The sequence below is a fragment of the Tachysurus vachellii genome, chromosome 26 (genome assembly GCF_030014155.1).
Source record: "Tachysurus vachellii isolate PV-2020 chromosome 26, HZAU_Pvac_v1, whole genome shotgun sequence".
NCBI classification, from domain to species: Eukaryota; Metazoa; Chordata; class Actinopteri; order Siluriformes; family Bagridae; genus Tachysurus; species Tachysurus vachellii.
Window position 1 is genome coordinate 3,327,310 of NC_083485.1, and position 20,021 is coordinate 3,347,330.

General features: G+C 36.7%; 2 protein-coding genes and 1 long non-coding RNA gene across 3 annotated transcripts; all 3 read left to right on the forward strand.

Moving 5' to 3' along the window:
* Positions 1-10,377: 10,377 nt before the first annotated feature.
* Positions 10,378-13,778, forward strand: LOC132841328 (GTPase IMAP family member 4-like). The gene is made up of 6 exons (XM_060863646.1): positions 10,378-10,473; positions 10,580-10,804; positions 10,902-11,092; positions 11,598-11,654; positions 11,917-11,956; positions 12,349-13,778. The coding sequence occupies exons 1-6, from the start codon at positions 10,458-10,460 to the stop codon at positions 13,365-13,367; spliced, it is 1,548 nt and encodes a 515-aa protein (XP_060719629.1). The 5' UTR covers positions 10,378-10,457; the 3' UTR covers positions 13,368-13,778.
* Positions 13,779-14,632: 854 nt separating this feature from the next.
* Positions 14,633-16,695, forward strand: LOC132840907 (uncharacterized). The gene is made up of 4 exons (XR_009647848.1): positions 14,633-14,668; positions 15,975-16,053; positions 16,208-16,432; positions 16,534-16,695. It is a non-coding gene; the product is annotated as an uncharacterized LOC132840907 (long non-coding RNA).
* A 1-nt stretch (position 16,696) lies between these two features.
* Positions 16,697-19,024, forward strand: LOC132840906 (GTPase IMAP family member 9-like). Its single transcript, XM_060862986.1, has 4 exons — positions 16,697-16,727; positions 17,100-17,432; positions 17,623-17,714; positions 17,874-19,024. The coding sequence occupies exon 4, from the start codon at positions 17,948-17,950 to the stop codon at positions 18,815-18,817; it is 870 nt and encodes a 289-aa protein (XP_060718969.1). The 5' UTR covers positions 16,697-16,727; positions 17,100-17,432; positions 17,623-17,714; positions 17,874-17,947; the 3' UTR covers positions 18,818-19,024.
* Positions 19,025-20,021: the final 997 nt, after the last annotated feature.

Consider the following 20,021-nt stretch of genomic DNA (forward strand, 5'->3'; position numbering starts at 1 on the left):
GACACGACGATTAACACATTCATTTTTATTTCACTCGTACAGAAACTATAAACTCAGAAAACAAATATGCTAATACAGGGGGTGGCCAACCAGTCAGATACCAAGAGCCACATTTTTTACTGTGTTACAGCAAAGAGCCACATCATACACATGGGCACACATGATCATCACCTTTTTTCCTGTCATTTTGAGAGCGAACTTGACACAAATTGTTTACTCAAATGATTTTGCTCCTTCTGGGAAACTTTGAGGTATTTTCATCCCACTCACATGCGCGTTTGACGAAAATACCGTATTGAACTCAAGCGAAGCGAACACGCACATTAAAAAGACACAAATACAAACTTCGGTATGAACGTAAGAGCCGCATAAAACCGGGCAAAGAGCCGCATATAATGTATACTGTAGTTACCAGGCAGCATGATGTAACATTGCGTCAAATGGGAAGAAAGTGTTTCTGATGCCCCCTAGTGGCTGTCTGCGATACATTTTTTTAAACCTTTTTTTTTTTAGGAGAATTTTAAAGGACCTACATAATAAACAACATGTTTCCTTATATTGTTTTATTTGAAGAATTTAATGCTAAATAAAGGGGTGTGGAAGAATTTATTGACAGTTTTGGACACAATAGTCAAATAGATGTAGTACAGCCACTTGTTATTCTGTTGTGAACTGTAGTCACGTGCCCTCAGTGTCAAATTCAATTTATTTCAATTATTTTTTTTTTATTTAAAGATAACTGATTATATGACCTTGGTGAGCACACGAAGTCTGTAAGGAAAATGTAATCAAAGGTTTGAAATCACCGTGTTTTGATTCATGATTTGATTCATGATTCATGTTTTGATTCATATTTGATTCATGATTCATGTTTTGATTCATGTCTTGATTCATGATTCATGAAGTCATGCATTATAAAAGAGGTAGTTGTTAAATTACAACTTACTGTAGAACATTATTTTCTTTATGCCTCTAAAATACAAAAAAACCCAATTTATTCATGAAATGTTTTTGATGTACGCCACCATTACGCCTAATGGCGCTCAGCTCGCACAGGCTGTTGAGTCTTCATTAGGAGCTGATCAGGTGGCTTGGAGAACAGACATGTTACTAATAAATCAATTCCAAAGCCAAAGGAGTCTGTAGAGAGACTGGAACCATATGAGTCTGTGATCATCATGTCATGTATATGAATCCAAGCTCATAGCTTGTATGATAGCTTGCCAGCAAATCATGACTTGTCCATGAAATGTCAGCATCTACTAGCAAATCTGCTCCTTAACCTTCACTATTGACTTTCCAAATTGATGGCTGTCGTCTTGATCTACCACAATGACGCAGATCAACAAGCCTAATACAAATATAAGAGATTGGCACACCATTTTCTTTGATTGGATCAGCACCAGCCACTACATTGGCCTTTTTTTTTGGAAAGGGAATTGCTTGAGGATTTCCTCCCAGTGTATCCTGGGGACAATTAGCGTTAGCGGTCAGCAAAACAAAGTCTGTCCATCTAAACCAATTACACTGCCTTAGTGGAGGCAACACTAGCCGGTGACAGGGCGAATGGCTCCTGTACTGATTAACTGGCAGACACATTGACCTTTGGTGCCCCCTGAACTCCCTTAGGGGAAAACCACTGTCATAAGCGATAAATCCAGCCCTTGCTCCAGTTCAGCTTACGCAACATCCATTAGACAAGTGGTGAGCATGGATAATAACATAAACATGACTCCTGCTCCACTGAACTTTGTTGTGACTGTTTATATTATGATCAGATCAGAGAGTGATACAACTTGGAACCACACAAAAGGACTAATCGTGATGCGATTAGAAGTTCAGAGGAAGTCTTTTAGGATCTGTTTCGCTTTTGTCTTGAAGATTCAGGGATTTCAATAATAATGTGATTAGTCAGCTACACTTCTCTGAGACTCGTTTAATAAGGCTTTCTATGAAGAACGTGCAATAACAAGGTATTATAACATAAATCTCAGTTATCATTTGGATCTTTTAATGGCAATTTCTTTAGACGGAAATAACTAATATCAAAAACACTGTTGTTTATTGCACCTATAAATAGTGTTACATATTTGTTTACGATTTATGGATGTCAAGAGATTATACTAATACAAAGTAGGTCATAATATTGCATTAAAAAGTGTTTTATATCTTGAAAAGAAAATTGTCCAACATGTTATCGTGTCTCTTTCTTCCTGCACAGAACACACACATACCCTTATTGTGTTTAATTCAATAACAAACTCCATTCTTCAGGGCTTCTGTAACCGAATCAGAGGGACAACTGGATCCATTATTACCCTGAGGAATGAGAAGGTTCTATCCTTTAGGTCTGTCATAGAAAATTCGCATTTTGCCTTTTCCTCTTGCCTTTGATAGATCCCTTTGCTCCTGCCACCATTATACATGTCAAGTTGTAACAAAATTTCCACAAGCTGAAGCACAGGTTAGAATTAAGAACCATTATCCTGAATCATATTTGAAAATGTCAGAACAAAGCGGGAGGTGTGCCGTTGCTCTGGCTTCGGACCCTGTTTGACATCCTCCTGAACACAGCGATCATCAGATTAGACAGGGCGACAGATACATAGCTAAAATAATCAGTCAAGGGTCCTTGGAGGGTCATGCGATGCCTGTTAAGAAACTTCAATGCTTTCATGTTGATCTGATAGCAGTGTTATTTCAGTTGTAATAAAGGACATCTGTAAGGGATGTTGGATACGGTCAGCATTTTAAAAATCATGTTTTATGATTAGGCCTTCTGCTAACTGTTTCAGCTCTATGAAGAAGTCTGTTGCTTCTGTTTAAACAGTGGCATAGCTTAAATGTTTGTGAAAAATAAAGCATATCGATATATATCACTGTTGGTATTGGTCCAGTATGAACTCGTACATGGACAATTCCTTTCTCTGGGGCCTACAACTCATGAGTCAGGTGCAATTCATAACACCATGCACTTAATTTTAATGACTTTGCTCTGCACACTCAGGTGGGCACTCATGCTCTCTTTAAATACTGTGTGTTTATATTCCAGGAGTGCGTTTATTCCAGGGAAAAAGCTGTTTTACTTCTGTACAATAAATAGGTAAATGGTAAAACCATATCTTAAAAATAAACAAATAGCTTTAGAAATTCTTCCCAAAATCATTTGGCCCAGGGACTCGTTTGGCCCGGGGACTGAAAGTGATGGACGGAGACTTACTGGGCTTCACAACAGAAAACTGAAACACAAACATGGTGTAATCCAATTTCCATGCACCGTAGATCACAGAGGTGGAGGGATATCGTGATGTTTTAAAGTACTAAAGAGCTCTTTTAATGTGGTTCTACAATCTTATACTATATAATGAATGTTGGTCATTACATACCGGATCTATCAGTCACATCATGGGGCAGATGGTTCCCTATAATACGATGAGAATCTCACAGGGTTTCCATAAAAGAGCAGGATCACTCGAGCAGAATGTTCTCTCTGTATTTTAACTCTATGGAGTGCATAGAATGGGACCTCTGGTGTTTTATCATTACAATAGCATCACATGCATAATTAAGGGACAGTTGCAATCGCGCATTTCAACGATGCACATAGTTTTCACACAAAGCTGCGGGACAAGTTACGCACCGAAAAAGTGTCCGGAAGAAGAATAATAATAATAACTATAATGTACATTTCCTGAAGAAAATGTGAATGGTGCTTGCACGTGGCAAGTTCCCTTTATCGTGCTGAGTGTTTTGATATATGACATGTCCATGTTGTGCTAACTTTTTGATTTCGCTTATTTTGGGGGCGGGGATACACGTGACGTCACGTGATGTGACCAAAACACGCGTGAGGCAGTTCCCCTCATCGGGCTGAGCGTTTTGATATATGACATGTCTATGTTGTGCTATCCTTTTGGTTTTGCTCACTTTGGGGGCGGGGCTACACGTGACGTCACGTGACGTCACGTGACGTGACAAAAACACACGTGAGGCAGTTCCCCTCATCGGGCTGAGTGTTTTGATATATGACATGTCCATGTTGTGCAAACTTTTTGATTTCGCTTATTTTGGGGGCGGGGATACACGTGACGTCACGTGATGTGACCAAAACACGCGTGAGGCAGTTCCCCTCATCGGGCTGAGCGTTTTGATATATGACATGTCTATGTTGTGCTATCCTTTTGGTTTTGCTCACTTTGGGGGCGGGGCTACACGTGACGTCACGTGACGTGACAAAAACACACGTGAGGCAGTTCCCCTCATCGGGCTGAGTGTTTTGATATATGACATGTCCATGTTGTGCTAACTTTTTGATTTCGCTTATTTTGGTGGCGGGGCTACACGTGACGTCACGTGAATACCCGGTGGGGTGCCAATACTTTTGGACAAAAGTGGCTACTAAGTGTTTTGACATTTCAAAAGTGACTACTAAGTGTTTTGATATTTCATGTAAAAACTGCAGTCATTATGGAATTCTACTTATTATTATACTGCATAGAACAGTATTTTGGGGGCGGGGTTACACATGACGTCACGTGAATACCCGGTGGGGTGCCAATACTTTTGGACAAAAGTGTATTGACTGGGGGCCAATACTTGTGGAATCATTGGATTGATAGTGTGGAGTTGATAGTTACATGTATTGAGAGTGTGCTTTACATCTACAGAGCGAACAAAATAATTTTAAGAATTCCCCATTCAAGTCTATGGGGAAAAAAACCCCTTTGAGCTTCCGTACCGGGAATTCCGGAATTCCGATCGCTTATAAAAGTCATAGCACACCTGTCCTCAACGAGCCGGTCGATTTGACACCTGATTCATGGGTCTAGGACAAAAGCTGCGGGACAAGTTACGCGCCAAAAAAGTGTCCGGAAGAAGAATAATAATAACGTGAATGATGCTTGCACGTGGCAAGTTCCCCTCATCATGCTGAGTGTTTTGATATATGACATGTCCATGTTGTGCTAACTTTTTGATTTCGCTTACTTTGGGGGCGGGGCTACACGTGACGTCACGTGACGTGACCAAAACACGCGTGAGGCAGTTCCCCTCATCGGGCTGAGTGTTTTGATATATTACATGTCCATGTTGTGCTAACTTTTTGATTTCGCTTACTTTGGGGGCGGGGCTACACGTGACGTCACGTGACGTGACCAAAACACGCGTGAGGTAGTTCCCCTCATCGGGCTGAGTGTTTTGATATATTACATGTCCATGTTGTGCTAACTTTTTGATTTCGCTTATTTTGGGTCGGGGCTACACGTGACGTCACGTGACGTGACCAAAACACGCGTGAGGCAGTTCCCCTCATCGGGCTGAGTGTTTTGATATATGACATGTCCATGTTGTGAAAAATTATTGATTTCGCTTATTTTGGGGGCGGGGCTACACGTGACGTCACGTGACGTCACCAAAACACACGTGAGGCAATTCCCCTCATTGGGCTGAGTGTTTTGATATATGACACATCCATGTTGTGCAAAATTTATGATTTCGCTTATCTTGGGGGCGGGGCTACACGTGACGTCACATGAATACCCGGTGGGGTGCCAATACTTTTGGACAAAAGTGACTACTAAGTGTTTTGACATTTCATGTAAAAACTGCAGTCATTATGGAATTCTACTTATTATTATACTGCATAGAACAGTTTTTGGGGGCGGGGCTACACGTGAATACCCGGTGGGGTGCAAATACTTTTGGACAAAAGTGTATTGACTGGGGGCCAATACTTGTGGAAACATTGGATTGATAGTGTGGAGTTGATAGTTACATGTATTGAGAGTGTGCTTTACATCTACAGAGAGAACAATAGAATTTTAAGAATTCCCCATTCAAGTCTATGGGAAAAAAAAAACCTTTGAGCTTCCGTACCGGGAATTCCGGAATTCCGATCGCTTATAAAAGTCATAGCACACCTGTCCTCAATGAGCCGGTCGATTTGACACCTCATTCATGGGTCTAGGACAAAAGCTGCGGGACAAGTTACGCGCCGAAAAAGTGTCAGGAATAATAATAATAATAATAATAATAATAATAATAATAATAATAATAATAATAATAATAAGTATGCAGAATAACAATAATGATGCTTTGCAAGCACATTAATAATAATAAGTATGCAAGAGAACAATAATGTGCTTTGCAAGCACCATTAATAATAATAATAACAATAATAATAATAATAATAATAATAATAATAATAATAATAATAATAATAAGTGGTTTCCTTACACAGACAAAGAGCACTTTATTAATCTGCTATAAAGTGTGTATAATTTACCCGGACCTGTGAAATTATTTGTAAATGAATGTCTTCTGCTTTTTAACAGAAGGAATTACTATATATAAACTGTGAAAACATGGAAAGACAAAAGGAAGGTGAAAGGTCAGGTGAGTGTGACTGATTTTTTTTTGTTTGTTTGTAATGTAAAAAAAAATCAATTAATCAATCAATGTCTATGTGTGTGTGTGTGTGTGTGTGTGTGTGTGTGTGTGTGTGTGTGTGTGTGTGTGTGTGTGTGTGTGTGTTTTGCATAGGACCCAGAAACAGTGCAAGAGGCATTGAAAAGGAAGTTACAGGACTTGAAGGTACAAATATGAAACCAGATCAAACAACTAATGTTTCAGAGGAAAGCGGAAATTCTCAACCTGAGATAAACCAACAACTGAACCCAGAACACATCCACACTGACAATGTGGAGGACATGGAGCAAAGAAATGAGAGTATAGATAATAAAAGAGAAGAAATAATAAAACAGAATTTAAAGAGATATAAAGAACCTCTGACAGAAAATACACAAACACTTCACAAGAGAGAACAAGAGAAAGATGAAGAACTTAATAATACAAAAATAAAACCAAAGAAAATGATAGTGAGTAATGAGACACAGGAAGGAAAAAATACTCCACATGAGAGAAATCAAGAGCTGAACAAAGTAGAAATTGTTGAGGAAATTGTGAAAAGAAATGAGATGAATAAAAATTTAGCTAAAGAAAATGAAGAGGATTTAGTGTGTTTAAAGGAGATGATAATCATATCGGAGAAACAGAAAACTGATTTAGAGGAAAAAAACAGAGATCTTTCAGGGCAATTGGAAGAAAAAGAGAGACAACTGAAGAGTGTGGTGAAAGAACTGGAAATTAAACTCACAGAAAGGGACAACGAGCTTCAGGAGAAAGTCAGACTTCTGACAGAAAATACACAAACACTTCAGAAGAAGGACAAGACACTGGAAGAGAAGGAGAAACAGCTCAAACAGACAAGAGCTGAACTGGACAAAACAATTAAGGTGTTAGAAGACAGTCAGAGACACGTGGAGGAGAAAAACACACAACTAGAGAATCTGAACAAACTGCTGAAGGAGAAAGAAACACAGATAAGAACACTGAAGAACACAGATAAAGAGCTGGAAACCAGTAGAAATAAACTGGACACACTGGGACAAGAGCTGCAGGACAAAGAGAGACAACTGCTGAGTGTGAAGGAAGAACTGGAAACCAGTAGAAATAAACTGGACACACTGGGACAGGAGCTGCAGGACAAAGAGAAACAACTGGTGAGTGAAAAGAGACAAAGAGCTTCAGGAGAAAGACAGACTTAAAAGAAAGACAGGGCACACAATTAAAACAGGTACAAATGAACTGGAAGAAAACAGAAGTTAGAAGGGAACTAGACACAAATGTAACATGATGTCCTTTACTATTTTCACAGGAGAAAAAAGAAGAAGAAGAAGAAGAAGAAGAAGAAGAAGAAGAAGAAGAAGAAGAAGAAGAAGAAGAAGATGCAAACACAGGTGAGTGTGATAGATTTAATCAATAAAGCAATTAATCAGTCTGTCTCTGTCTGTTTTGCTATTAGTGTGTCTCACATACATTTATGCTTTTTATGAGACAAAACCTCATCTGGAATTAGACAGTAAATCAGAGGAAATGGAACACCAACAGGTAGAGGATATCACAAGTCAGCAAGGGAATGAAAACATAGACTTGAAAAACAATGACCATCTCACCCAAGAAAAAAGGGCAGCATATCTAAAGCTACAAATAGTGAATTAGAGAAAAATAGATCTCCATATGAGGGACATCAGCAGACGGTTCTGGATTATACACAGATACAGGAATCACAACTAGAAGTGGAGGAAAGAGACATTAAAAATGTGGAGAAGAATAAAGAATTAACTGAGGAAAAATCAGATGATTCGAGGCATTGAGCTGAAAGAGAAAGAAACTGTTCAAGATGTACCGAGTTATTCAAACAATCTTCAAAATGCAGATGCAATGATAATAGACAGTAAAGAACAACATAAGGATGTTACTGAAAACCAACAGCCTGGTGTGGAAGAGTCTAATCCAACTGAGCCTGAGACACAGGAAAAGGAAAGTGATAAACAATTTGAGAATAAAGACAGACCTCAGTTAGGCAAAAAAACCACGGAAGTGTAGGAGACTTTCATCCATTTCTATGTAACTACAGGATGGTTGATCATTAATACAGGCTTGTAGCTCGTGGTTATGAATTTGATTCCTGTCCTGCATGTTCTCCTCCATGCGTTCCTCTGGGTAATCTGATTTGCATGCGTTGTAGGCTGATTGGCATCTCAATAATGGTATGATTGTGTCCTGTCATGGGTTGTGCCCCAAGTCCCCTGGGATAAGTTCCTGGCTCCCTACGTAGGAAAAGAGCTACACAAAATGGATGGAGAGAATCATATTTCTTTCAGAAATGAGAGTAAAAGCTAAAATCACACTCATATGTATACATTTCTCACACCTTTGTGCTGAAGTGAAATGTCGACTATGAACCTTCTCACCCTCACTTATTCTCATACAGTGTTGTAATGTAACGGAGTACAAATACTTTGTTACTGTACTTAAGTAGAAATTTCACGTATCTGTACTTTACTTGGGGGCACGGTGGCTTAGTGGTTAGCACATTCGCCTCAAACCTCCAGGGTCGGGGTTCGATTCCCGCCTCCACCTTGTGTGTGTGGAGTTTGCATGTTCTCCCCGTGCCTCGGGGGTTTCCTCCGGGTACTCCGGTTTCCTTTCCAAAGACATGCATGGTAGGTTGATTGGCATCTCTGGAAAATTGTCCGTAGTGTGTGATTACGTGAGTGAATGAGAATGTGTGTGTGCCCTGCGATGGGTTGGCACTCCGTCCAAGGTGTATCCTGCTTTGATTCCCAATGACGCCTGAGATAGGCACAGGCTCCCCGTGACCCGAGGTAGTTCGGATAAGCGGTAGAAGATGAATGAATGAATGAATGTACTTTACTTCGCTATTTAAACTTATGTCAACTTTCACTTTTACTCCACTACATTTCCTAGATAAAATGTATACTGTACTTTTACTCTGTTATATTTCCACTAAGCGTCTTCGTTACTCGTTACTACAAAATAAAATCAGCAGAAATGTGTGCGACTGCAATAAGGGAGGTTTGGCGAATCACTGCTCCTAGATTGCATTACGCTCCGCACGCTCTACGGAGAAGCACAGGAACGCACCACGTGCACGCGCAGTCAGAGCTGGAGGCGTTTATCTATAACGGCAACCAAAAGCAGTGAAATTTCACTATTCTTATTACCAGAGTTGTAGCACAAACAAAATATTAATGCAAACAATCCAATCAATACTAAATAAAAATAACATTTATTGATTTGTTCTTTGTCTTGTGAATATTTTTTTATAATGACTGCATTCATTGGACACACTGTTTGTAGAGAATGCACACACACATGAACTGATTTGATTCAAGACAGTTATCATTACATCATGCATAAAATTTTGGTGTCCACTTTTGCAATTTTAATTAATACCATAACTTTTGGCTTCCTATGTAGTAATATAATATATAATATAAAACTTCTTGTTTTAAATTCTCACTGAGGGCTAAAACCCCCTAAAGATGAAATCCTAGAACCGCCCCTGCTCTTATGCCTACCGAAAATCACTGAAATTTTACTTTTTCTTTTACTTCAAATACTTAAGTACATTAAATATCAGAAAATTACTTTTGATACTTAAGTACAGTAAATATCAGATACTTCAAGACTTTTACTTGAGTAATATTCTAAAAGGTAACTTTCACTTCTACCAAAGTCTTTTTCTAGTACAATACTGTACTTGTACTTTTACTCAAGTATTGCTTTCTAGTACTTTATACAACATGGGTCTCATGTGGCTCAATGGGAATTTCCCACAGCCACATTCCAAAATCTAATAGGAAGCAATCACAAACAAGTGGAAGCTTTTATAGCAGAGAAGTGGACTTGGGTGTGAGGGTCAGGTGTCCAAATTCTTTTGGCAATATATTGTGTTGTAAAGTCAGAATTTCACCATGTGATGGGTTTTTTCAGGCCACCACACATACATTATAAGAAAAACAATGTAGAACTTACCTTTATAAAAACTATTTGGTTTTCCAGATAGAACACTCGCTGCCAGTGCAGATGACATGGAAGAAGAACCAGGTAATATATCAAAGGGGTAACATTGACATATGATACTCAAAAATATGAGTAGTGGTTAATATCTTAATAATTATTACTAATGGCTAATTCCTATTTTTGTTTACAGAAAAGATGACAGACATATTTTTAGGAAATAAGGTTTTTGTTCTTGTCACTGGAAGAACATTAAATGTTGATAAGAAATTCATGGAACATCTTAAACAACAAAAAACAGATCTGCAGGAGGTGGAAAATGTAGCTGAGTGCGATTATGTTCTGGTTTTCTGTCCTATTGTGTCACGAGCTGGAACTGACATTGAAGCGGCATTGAAAAAGCTTCAGGATATTGCAGGTATTAAATATGTAAAGCATAAATAAAATAATCAGTAACATGGTTGTGTGATGCACTATGGTATAAATCACTCCACTGAATACAATGTTTTCTTTAGGTTCCAAACCTGCTCTTCTAGTGGTGCTCCATCACACGTTTGATAAAGATTATGTTGTACCAGACAGCAGCAGAGCTGTAAAAAGGAAGAATTCACTCACAGTAGACTGTCTGTTCCATGAAGATCAAGGATTACTTCAGTGTACAAAAAATGATGAATCACTGGGAAAAATTCTAAGCAGTATAAAAGAGGTAGTTGTTAAATTACAACTTACTGTAGAACATTATTTTCTTTATTCCTCTAACATACAAAAAAACCCAATTTATTCATGAAATGTTTTCCCCCATAATTGCTTACAGCATTTATAATGAACAATGTTTACTTTTGCACATTCATAAGAAATGTTTCAGGATCCAGCCTGGACTTTGGCCATGTGTGTTTGTTTTCACATCCCTGAGAGAAATGTACCAAAAGTACCATATAAAATTTGAATTTGTCTTGCATTGTCTTGTTTATTTGGTTGTAGTCATATGTACGTTTTTCAAAATGCTGTCCATGTGTGCAATCATTGACAAGTTATGATACAGTTTAGTTAGTGGAAGAATGTGAGAATCTCTGAAATCTGCACAATGATCATATGCACAATGTATTTTGTGTGTTCACATTTAAAAATATTGAAATCTCAGTGAGGGAAATTCAAAGCATTGAAAGTTTTACAGCATGCGTGTTACTGATATGTTGTGTTTTTTCTTTTAGGGGTCATGGTGGAATTCTTCCTGGCTTTGGTCTTGGTGGACTTCAGATGGCAGTAAGGTAAAACTCTTTGACTTTCATATTGTACTAATACAATATACTGAAATATTAACACAACTAGATGGCACTAAAGGGAGGTAAGTTAAAGATACTAATTATCATTCTGAAAACATACAGACTTAAACATCATTCTTAAGTCATTGTAACTGGAACAAATGTAAAATTTTGCAGTTGATTGACAATAGTAATCAAGTAATAGGCTCTGTGCCTTAAATTTGAATTTAGCTTTTAGACAATAACCAGTCTGCCACATTTATTGTAGGACCAAAGCCAGAGTAAAGATCCAGAAACAAATGAGAAAGGTAAGCAGTGGTTTTTCCATGTTTCCTATGTTCCATGAAGAAGATGTCCATATTTTTTTATATTTTGTGCAGTTACAATCCAACTTTATTTAAATGTATAGATTTCTGTTTGACTGATCAGGTGACCTAAACAAGTTTAATCCAAAATTTAAAAGCACGACATAGGGTTAACCTATGAAGTTAATAACATTCGTCTGAAGTGTTAATAGAGAGATCATATTCATAATTCTGTGATTTATTTTATAAATCTATGCTGATGTTAATAAAAACAATTTAATAATGTCCATGAATGTAATTTTGTAGTTTAAGATGTCCATACCTTCAACTATTATGAAGCTCCAAATCACCATTACACTGCATGCAATTTCTTAAAATAACTCTATATTTTCCAGATTCTGTTCAGAGGATTTTGGTATTAGGGAGAAATGACGCTTGGAAAAGTTCATCAAAAACAATCGTCCTAGGGAGAGATGAGAGGAACCAGGAGAATGAGAGCATGGAGGAGGAGGTGGCTGGGAGAAAGGTGACTGTTGTGGAGACCCCTAACATTTTCTCAGCTGAACTTGCTCAGGAGAAAATTAGAAAGGATGTGGAAGAAGCTATCAATCTGTCTAAGCCCGGACCCCATGCCTTCCTCCTGATAATACCTGTAAATCTTTCAGAAGACAACAAAGTTATGGTAGAGAATTTAAAAGTTACTTTCTTAAAGATGGAAGAGATCTTTGGAGAGAGGTTCTGGAAACACACCATGATCATATTCAGTGTTAGTGATGAATATCTGAAGAAGAAGATTATGGAGTTTATCCAATCAGGAGACCAGGAGGTCCAGACACTTGTACAGAAATGTGAGTACAAGTATGACTTTCTCATGACTAAGGACAATGAAGTTGGTAAAAAGGAAGAATTTAAAGAATTTAAGAATTTAAAGTATCTGCTGGAGAAGATAAAAGAAGGTGAGGTAAAGGACTTCTACAGTAGTGAGGTTTATCTGAAGACACTAGCTTTGATTGGAGGCATTGAGAAAAAGATCAACAATGAACTAGAGAATCAAGATGATCCAGCGAATGAACTGATGAGAAACATAGAACAGAAGAACAAAGGAGAAACAAAGAGAAAGAGAAAGGCCGAACAAGAAGAGACAGAGCAAAGTCCAAAAGTGGGGAAAATTGTTGAAGAACTAAAGGGCAAGATGGTGATTCAAAAAGTGAATGAAGAGTGCACAGAGACAGAGAGAAAGTCTGAAATGAAGACTTTCCTGTCTGGAATCTGGAGAGATATTTTGAATTCTAGCATGAAGATGCAAGAAGAGATTGAAGAAAAGGATAGACAGTTCAAGGAAGATAATAAAATCTATAGAGAATTGCTTGACAAGTTTCTTTTTCCTGACGAATCTAAAAATCCAGGAATGTAAATCCTCTTTTTCCTCATTTTTCCTATTCCAATTAATTGTATTCCTTATTTGCAATTCTAATTACCAATAATAACAAATAAATTGCAGTGTTATATGTAGTAGATAATGAGTAATCGTTGTATTTTACTGTCACTGTCAGACCTTTTAACTTTGCCTTGTGCTATAAATTAGAAAATGCTACCAGTTCAGCCCTGAATACATTACCTGATATTTCTCTTGTGATAGGTCACTCTGTATCTCATTACATACACCGCTTATAAACGCTTATAAACACCTTCATTTGTCTATTGTGAGTTAAAATCATACATATATGAATTCTGTTTCCAATCGTTGTCTCCCAGTCCATCTTGTACTCTCCAAAGCTCTTGCCTTTGCAATATATCAAAGTGTGTATCGGATATCGAATAAAAATTGTGTTAAACAGAAACTGTAAAAAAAAAACATTCGTAAATGTGTTACTTTTGCATGTTCCATAAATTTACAGTTATGATAATAAAGGATAATGCTCCAAAACTTACAAGAACAAGTGATTATTACACCTTATACCACAGCACTGAATATTCATCAGTTCTATCACTGGGCAGCTTGTTTTAATATGTTATTTCTGTAGAAGCTATTTTATAGTTTGTACCACAGATGTCTTACATAATACAAGTCTAATGATATACAGATAAAACGTGGTGTTATTTAACAAAGAATAGGGTACAGAATAGTGGGGTTATATTCCTATAAAACTATGCCACATTGTGTGTTTTATTTCTTTTGACACGATTCCCAAATACACTTCAGGTAAAAAAAAATAAAAGAAATCACAGTGTTTAATAACCATCATATTTCTCCATTCAGCATCCAAAATACGTAAGTTTTTGAAAAAAGGTAGTAATAAAATAAACATTGCTAGTTGAACATAGTTGATCTGAAATCTCAGCTCAGGCTCTGTAGTCTGTGGTAGTCTAGGGTTTAAGGTGTTGGCCTGCTGAGCTCAAATCCCTGGTCCACCAAGCTGTCATTACTGGTCTTTAACCTTCTGGTGTATAAAAAGAAGCTAAAATGTAAGTTACTCTGAATAAGAGCTTCTTCCAAATGCTGTAAATGACATCATCAAGCCAAATTAGTTTGAAATAATTTAAATCCTTAAGCAAACTGAGATCAGATTCATGATTTATATTAGCCTATTAAATGAACAGTTGTTACAGGAACCTGCAGCGAATCCGTTTCAGAGATGAATCCTTGACTTATTCAAAGTGAAACTAAAAGTATAATGTGTTTCAGCAGCACAGACATTGGGGAGAACAGTGGAGGTAGGTGCTTTTTTCAGCTATATGCATTCATACATGAAATATATGTGCGGTAGAAATATATCGTCGATATATATATATATTTTAAGGTTTTAATTCCAAGTTATGTCAATGGCTCTGACACGACGATTAACACATTCATTTTTATTTCACTCGTACAGAAACTATAAACTCAGAAAACAAATATGCTAATACAGGGGGTGGCCAACCAGTCAGAGACCAAGAGCCACATTTTTTACTGTGTTACAGCAAAGAGCCACATCATACACATGGGCACACATGAACATCACCTTTTTTCCTGTCATTTTGAGAGCGAACTTGACACAAATTGTTTACTCAAATGATTTTGCTCCTTCTGGGAAACTTTGAGGTATTTTCATCCCACTCACATGCGCGTTTGACGAAAATACCGTATTGAACTCAAGCGAAGCGAACACGCACATTAAAAAGACACAAATACAAACTTCGGTATGAACGTAAGAGCCGCATAAAACCGGGCAAAGAGCCGCATATAATGTATACTGTAGTTACCAGGCAGCATGATGTAACATTGCGTCAAATGGGAAGAAAGTGTTTCTGATGCCCCCTAGTGGCTGTCTGCGATACATTTTTTTAAACCTTTTTTTTTTTAGGAGAATTTTAAAGGACCTACATAATAAACAACATGTTTCCTTATATTGTTTTATTTGAAGAATTTAATGCTAAATAAAGTGGTGTGGAAGAATTTATTGACAGTTTTGGACACAATAGTCAAATAGATGTAGTACAGCCACTTGTTATTCTGTTGTGAACTGTAGTCACGTGCCCTCAGTGTCAAATTCAATTTATTTCAATTAATTATTTTTTATTTAAAGATAACTGATTATATGACCTTGGTGAGCACACGAAGTCTGTAAGGAAAATGTAATCAAAGGTTTGAAATCACCGTGTTTTGATTCATGATTTGATTCATGATTCATGTTTTGTTTCATATTTGATTCATGATTCATGTTTTGATTCATGTCTTGATTCATGAATCAAAACATGAATCAAAACATGAATCAAAACATGAATCATGTTTTGATTCATGTTTTGATTCATGTTTTGATTCATGTTTTGATTCATGAATCAAGACATGAATCAAAACATGAATCATGTTTTGATTCATGTCTTGATTCATGATTCATGAAGTCATTTCGTTTCCCCTGCAATATAGACTTATTAGAATTTAGACTAATAGCATAATTTAATCCAACATAAATCTAACCAGGCAGTTAAAGTGAATGAATGGACATTATCACACTGATAAATGATTCATTGCTTCTTTCAGACAGGTAACATGGCTGAAAAAACTGATGATCACCATGACCGGTCTCAGATGGATCAGAACAAAGATACAACAGAACAAGGTAACACTGAAGTGACTGTGATCCATGATGTTTTAAAAACAAAGACCAAAAACATGGTTTTACACCAATAATCTAAAGCGCATGCTTTCAGTTAATACAAGATTTATTATTTATACTGGAAATGATAATAGAGATCATTTCTCTTTATTCACAGGAAAGCCAGCTGTTGTATTGTCAGGGAACAAGTACTTCGTTATTCAAACTGGAGTAACATTTAATTCTGATGTAAACTTTATAGCTAAGCTCAAAAAGAAAATCCCCTCATTGCAGAAGGTGAATAATGTGGAGGAGTGTGATTTCATTCTGGTTTTCTGCCCTGTTGTTTCATGAGCTGGAACTGACATTGAAAGTGCAGAGAAAAAGCTTGATGCTACTTCGGGTAATCAACAATCTTTATAAAATAATGTGTTGGATAAACTTATAATTTGATTGTATATAATGTGGAAATGTATGGATTCTTTGTATGTATGTTTTCCAAAGCCACAAAACCTGCTGTTCTGGTGGTGCTTCATCACACGTTTGATCCAGAGTGTGTTGTACCAGACAGCTGTAGAGCTGTAACAAGAGCGAATATGGTAACAGTCGACTGTCTGTTCCATGAAGATCAGGGATTACTGAACTGCTATAAAAATACCAAAGCAATCGACCACATTCAAATGCAGATAAAACCAAAGGTATATAATATTTTTATTCATTCCAAAAACGTTCATACATTTGAGTTCATCTTTATTCTATCTTTGTATATTTGAATTCCTTTGAATAAGGGGTGGTGTTTAGTCAAAGTTAAAAAAACACAAAGTATTAAAAAATTGTCCAACAGTACTAAAAGCTACGGTGTTTCACTAGAAAAATCCAAAAAGGATAGTATGTATTATGCACAGACTGATTAGTATTTCTGTATAATAATATATTAATCCTTACTGCACTGATAGTCATTTTAAAAGTTCAAATGCTGCATGAAAAATGTTTGTTTTTCATGGTGGGTTTATATCATTTCTTAGAACTATTCTGCTTTCAGAGTATATTTACTTTGTTTATTCAATTAGGTACAAAAACTACCCTCAGGCAAAGAAGGTAAATTCAGTTTAAAAAAAAAGAGAGAGAAAAGGTGAACAAAGTTCTAGCACACAGGTGAGTATGAAAACACTTAAGTCACAAAAAACATGGATGCATTTGATTCATTTCTTCTATTTGTTCCTTTCCTTTTATTTTCCTTCTGAATTTGTTTATATAGTATGCAGTCTTACACCATTTAACTTTTTTATTTCAAATGCCTATAAGACATGGTGTGTTAATACAGACCATTCATTCAAATTCACTACTATATCAACAGCTATCTGGAAGCCAGAAAGAAGAGGGTGCATCTGAATTTGATGCTGGTAAGTGTAATGATGTAAAAAATACTAAAACAGTAAAATAAAGTAACATACAATACCAGCTTAGCCAAAGTACAAGGCATATACTGTATGTCCTCTCATCTGTATATATAATAAAAAATTATATACACTTTATTTATTTATGTATGTTCACACATGTTCAAACATGTTCAATTATATGCTTTTTTTTTAGCTACAGATATGGCATGTAAGAAAAAAAAGAACTGGAGGATTTTAAAAAGGAAATATTTGAAAAGAAATCACTTCAATTATGTACAAATAATGGTAAGTGTATAGTTTGACTGCTGAATGTATTTTTAAAATGTAAATTATTGTGTGCTACATGAGAATCTTTTTTGTGGTCCTGATGCTTAGCCATGAAACATTATATTCTAAGTTCTTCTACTTCTGTTTGAGTCAAAATACATAATTTTTTTTTTCCAGACTTAATTGTCACAACAGAACTAAAGTTGGTGCTGCTGGGGGGAGATGAATCTAATAATACTGCAGCAAAAAACATGATCATTGGCAAAGAGGAAATGAGCCATGCAGTGGCATCTACAGCTACAGTCACCCAGCAGAGCGAGAGCACACAGGTTATAGCTGGGATGAAGGTAATGGTGGTGGACCTCAATTCTCCTGGACCTTCTCTAGAGGAACTGAGAAAGACTGTGGAACCACAAGCCTTTCTCCTGGTCATACCTGTAAAGTACTTAGAAGACAAAGTGATTAGTGAAGATGAAACACAAATGACACTCAACAAGATGGAGAAGATTTTTGGAATGAGATATCAGAGATACACCATGATCCTTTTTACTGTTTCTGATGAGCTTCAGAAGAAGAAGATTGCGGAGTTTATCCAGTCAAAAGACCAGAGACTAGAGAAAGTCCTAGAGAAATGTGGGAACAGGTTTCACTGTCTCAACATTAAGGAGAGTGGAGATGGTTCTCAAGTCTCAGAGCTGCTGAAGAACATAGAGAAGATGGTGGAAGGGAATAGAAATATGAAGGAAAGACATGCCTGGATTAGGGAAATGCAAAGTCGAATCCATAAAGCTCTAGAAAAGTGGATGCAGTTTGATAAGGATTATGAAAATGACCTAAAATCTCTAGGGGAAAGTGGCAGTAATGAGAAAAGAAAAATGGTTACCCAAATGAGAAGTGAAAATAAGGTAAAAATAGAGATTGCACAGCAAATGGAGATGATGTTTAATACAAAACCGGAAGAAAACAGGCAGTTTATTAAGGCCATTTTGCCAGGAAACCAGCAACCTATATGGCTTTCACTGCCAGATGAAGAGACCAAAATTCTTGAAAAGTACAAAAAGCTTCAGCAACTTGGAAAAAAGTTCTCAGAAATAATGGGAAAGCTAAATATTGATGAATGATTTGTGAAGATGGAATTGGGTGGAGAAACTGGGCAAGAGCTGTCGTGAAGGAGAGATCATGAATATCCAATATATGTAAATGAAAAGAAAATAATCAAATAGTCATTAAATATGTATTTGTGCAATTCTAAAAAAATCTACCATCCATTAACAAATCAGTATGTTTTTCACAATGTAACCTGCACTACTAATAAATGGTTGATTTTCGATATCGCCATATTGGGGATCATTTTGTGTCTAGATATTAAGATTCTCCTTCCATAACATTTTACATTACATTTACATTTACAGCATTTGGCAGACGCCCTTATCCAGAGCGATGTACAGAAGTGCTTAAGTCTCTATCATTGGATACATTAACTCTGGTTCACTAGGTTACATACTTAAGATACCATGAGTCTAAATCATTGTTCAAAGTTTTTTTTTGTTAGTTTTTTAATGCAACAAACAGGGGAATAAGCCATGGCAACAGCTGCCAACTGGTGCTCCAACAGGTACTTAGATTATATTTATTCATTTTCAGTCTAATGTATTATTCGACTTTGGACAATTTCGGCCCTATGTTTGGACCAAAACAAAAGTCGCCCAACAACTTGACCCTCCTGGTCAATAGTATGTCACTGTTGGTATTTGTATTTGCTTTATTTTGGTCCTTAGTTAAAGATAAAGCAACCAGTGTTGCTTGTTGACTTTTGTATTGTCATAAATGTTCAAATTATTTCAAACTTAACTAGGTAATTTTACCCCAGTGTTACTAAGCTGGTTTTGAGCTGCAGCGTTGTCATCATCCACCAGGTGGCGCCACAGTCCACAGTCTGAATGTATGCATGCCTGTTATTACCACGTGCGTTAAGCAGAGTTTCCTAACCCGTCTTTTTGAATATTTAAGATTATAAAATCAAAATATGTTATGTTAGAAATAAGCTTAAAAGGGGCCTCTTCACATAAATTACAATGAAATTCAACAAACTGTGGGATGTTTGTTTATCCAGCTCATTTACATATAGACTGTGTGCTTAACCTCTAACATAAAAGGAGACCTAATCTAAAGAAAAAAAATTAAGAATCTTGTGAATTGGACCTTATTATTTTATGCATACTACATATGATTGGTTGGCACTTTGCACTAAAGGTCAAAAACATTCGATTTTTACTTACATAAAAGTTACATTTAATACAATTTTGCCTATTAATCAGTAATTAT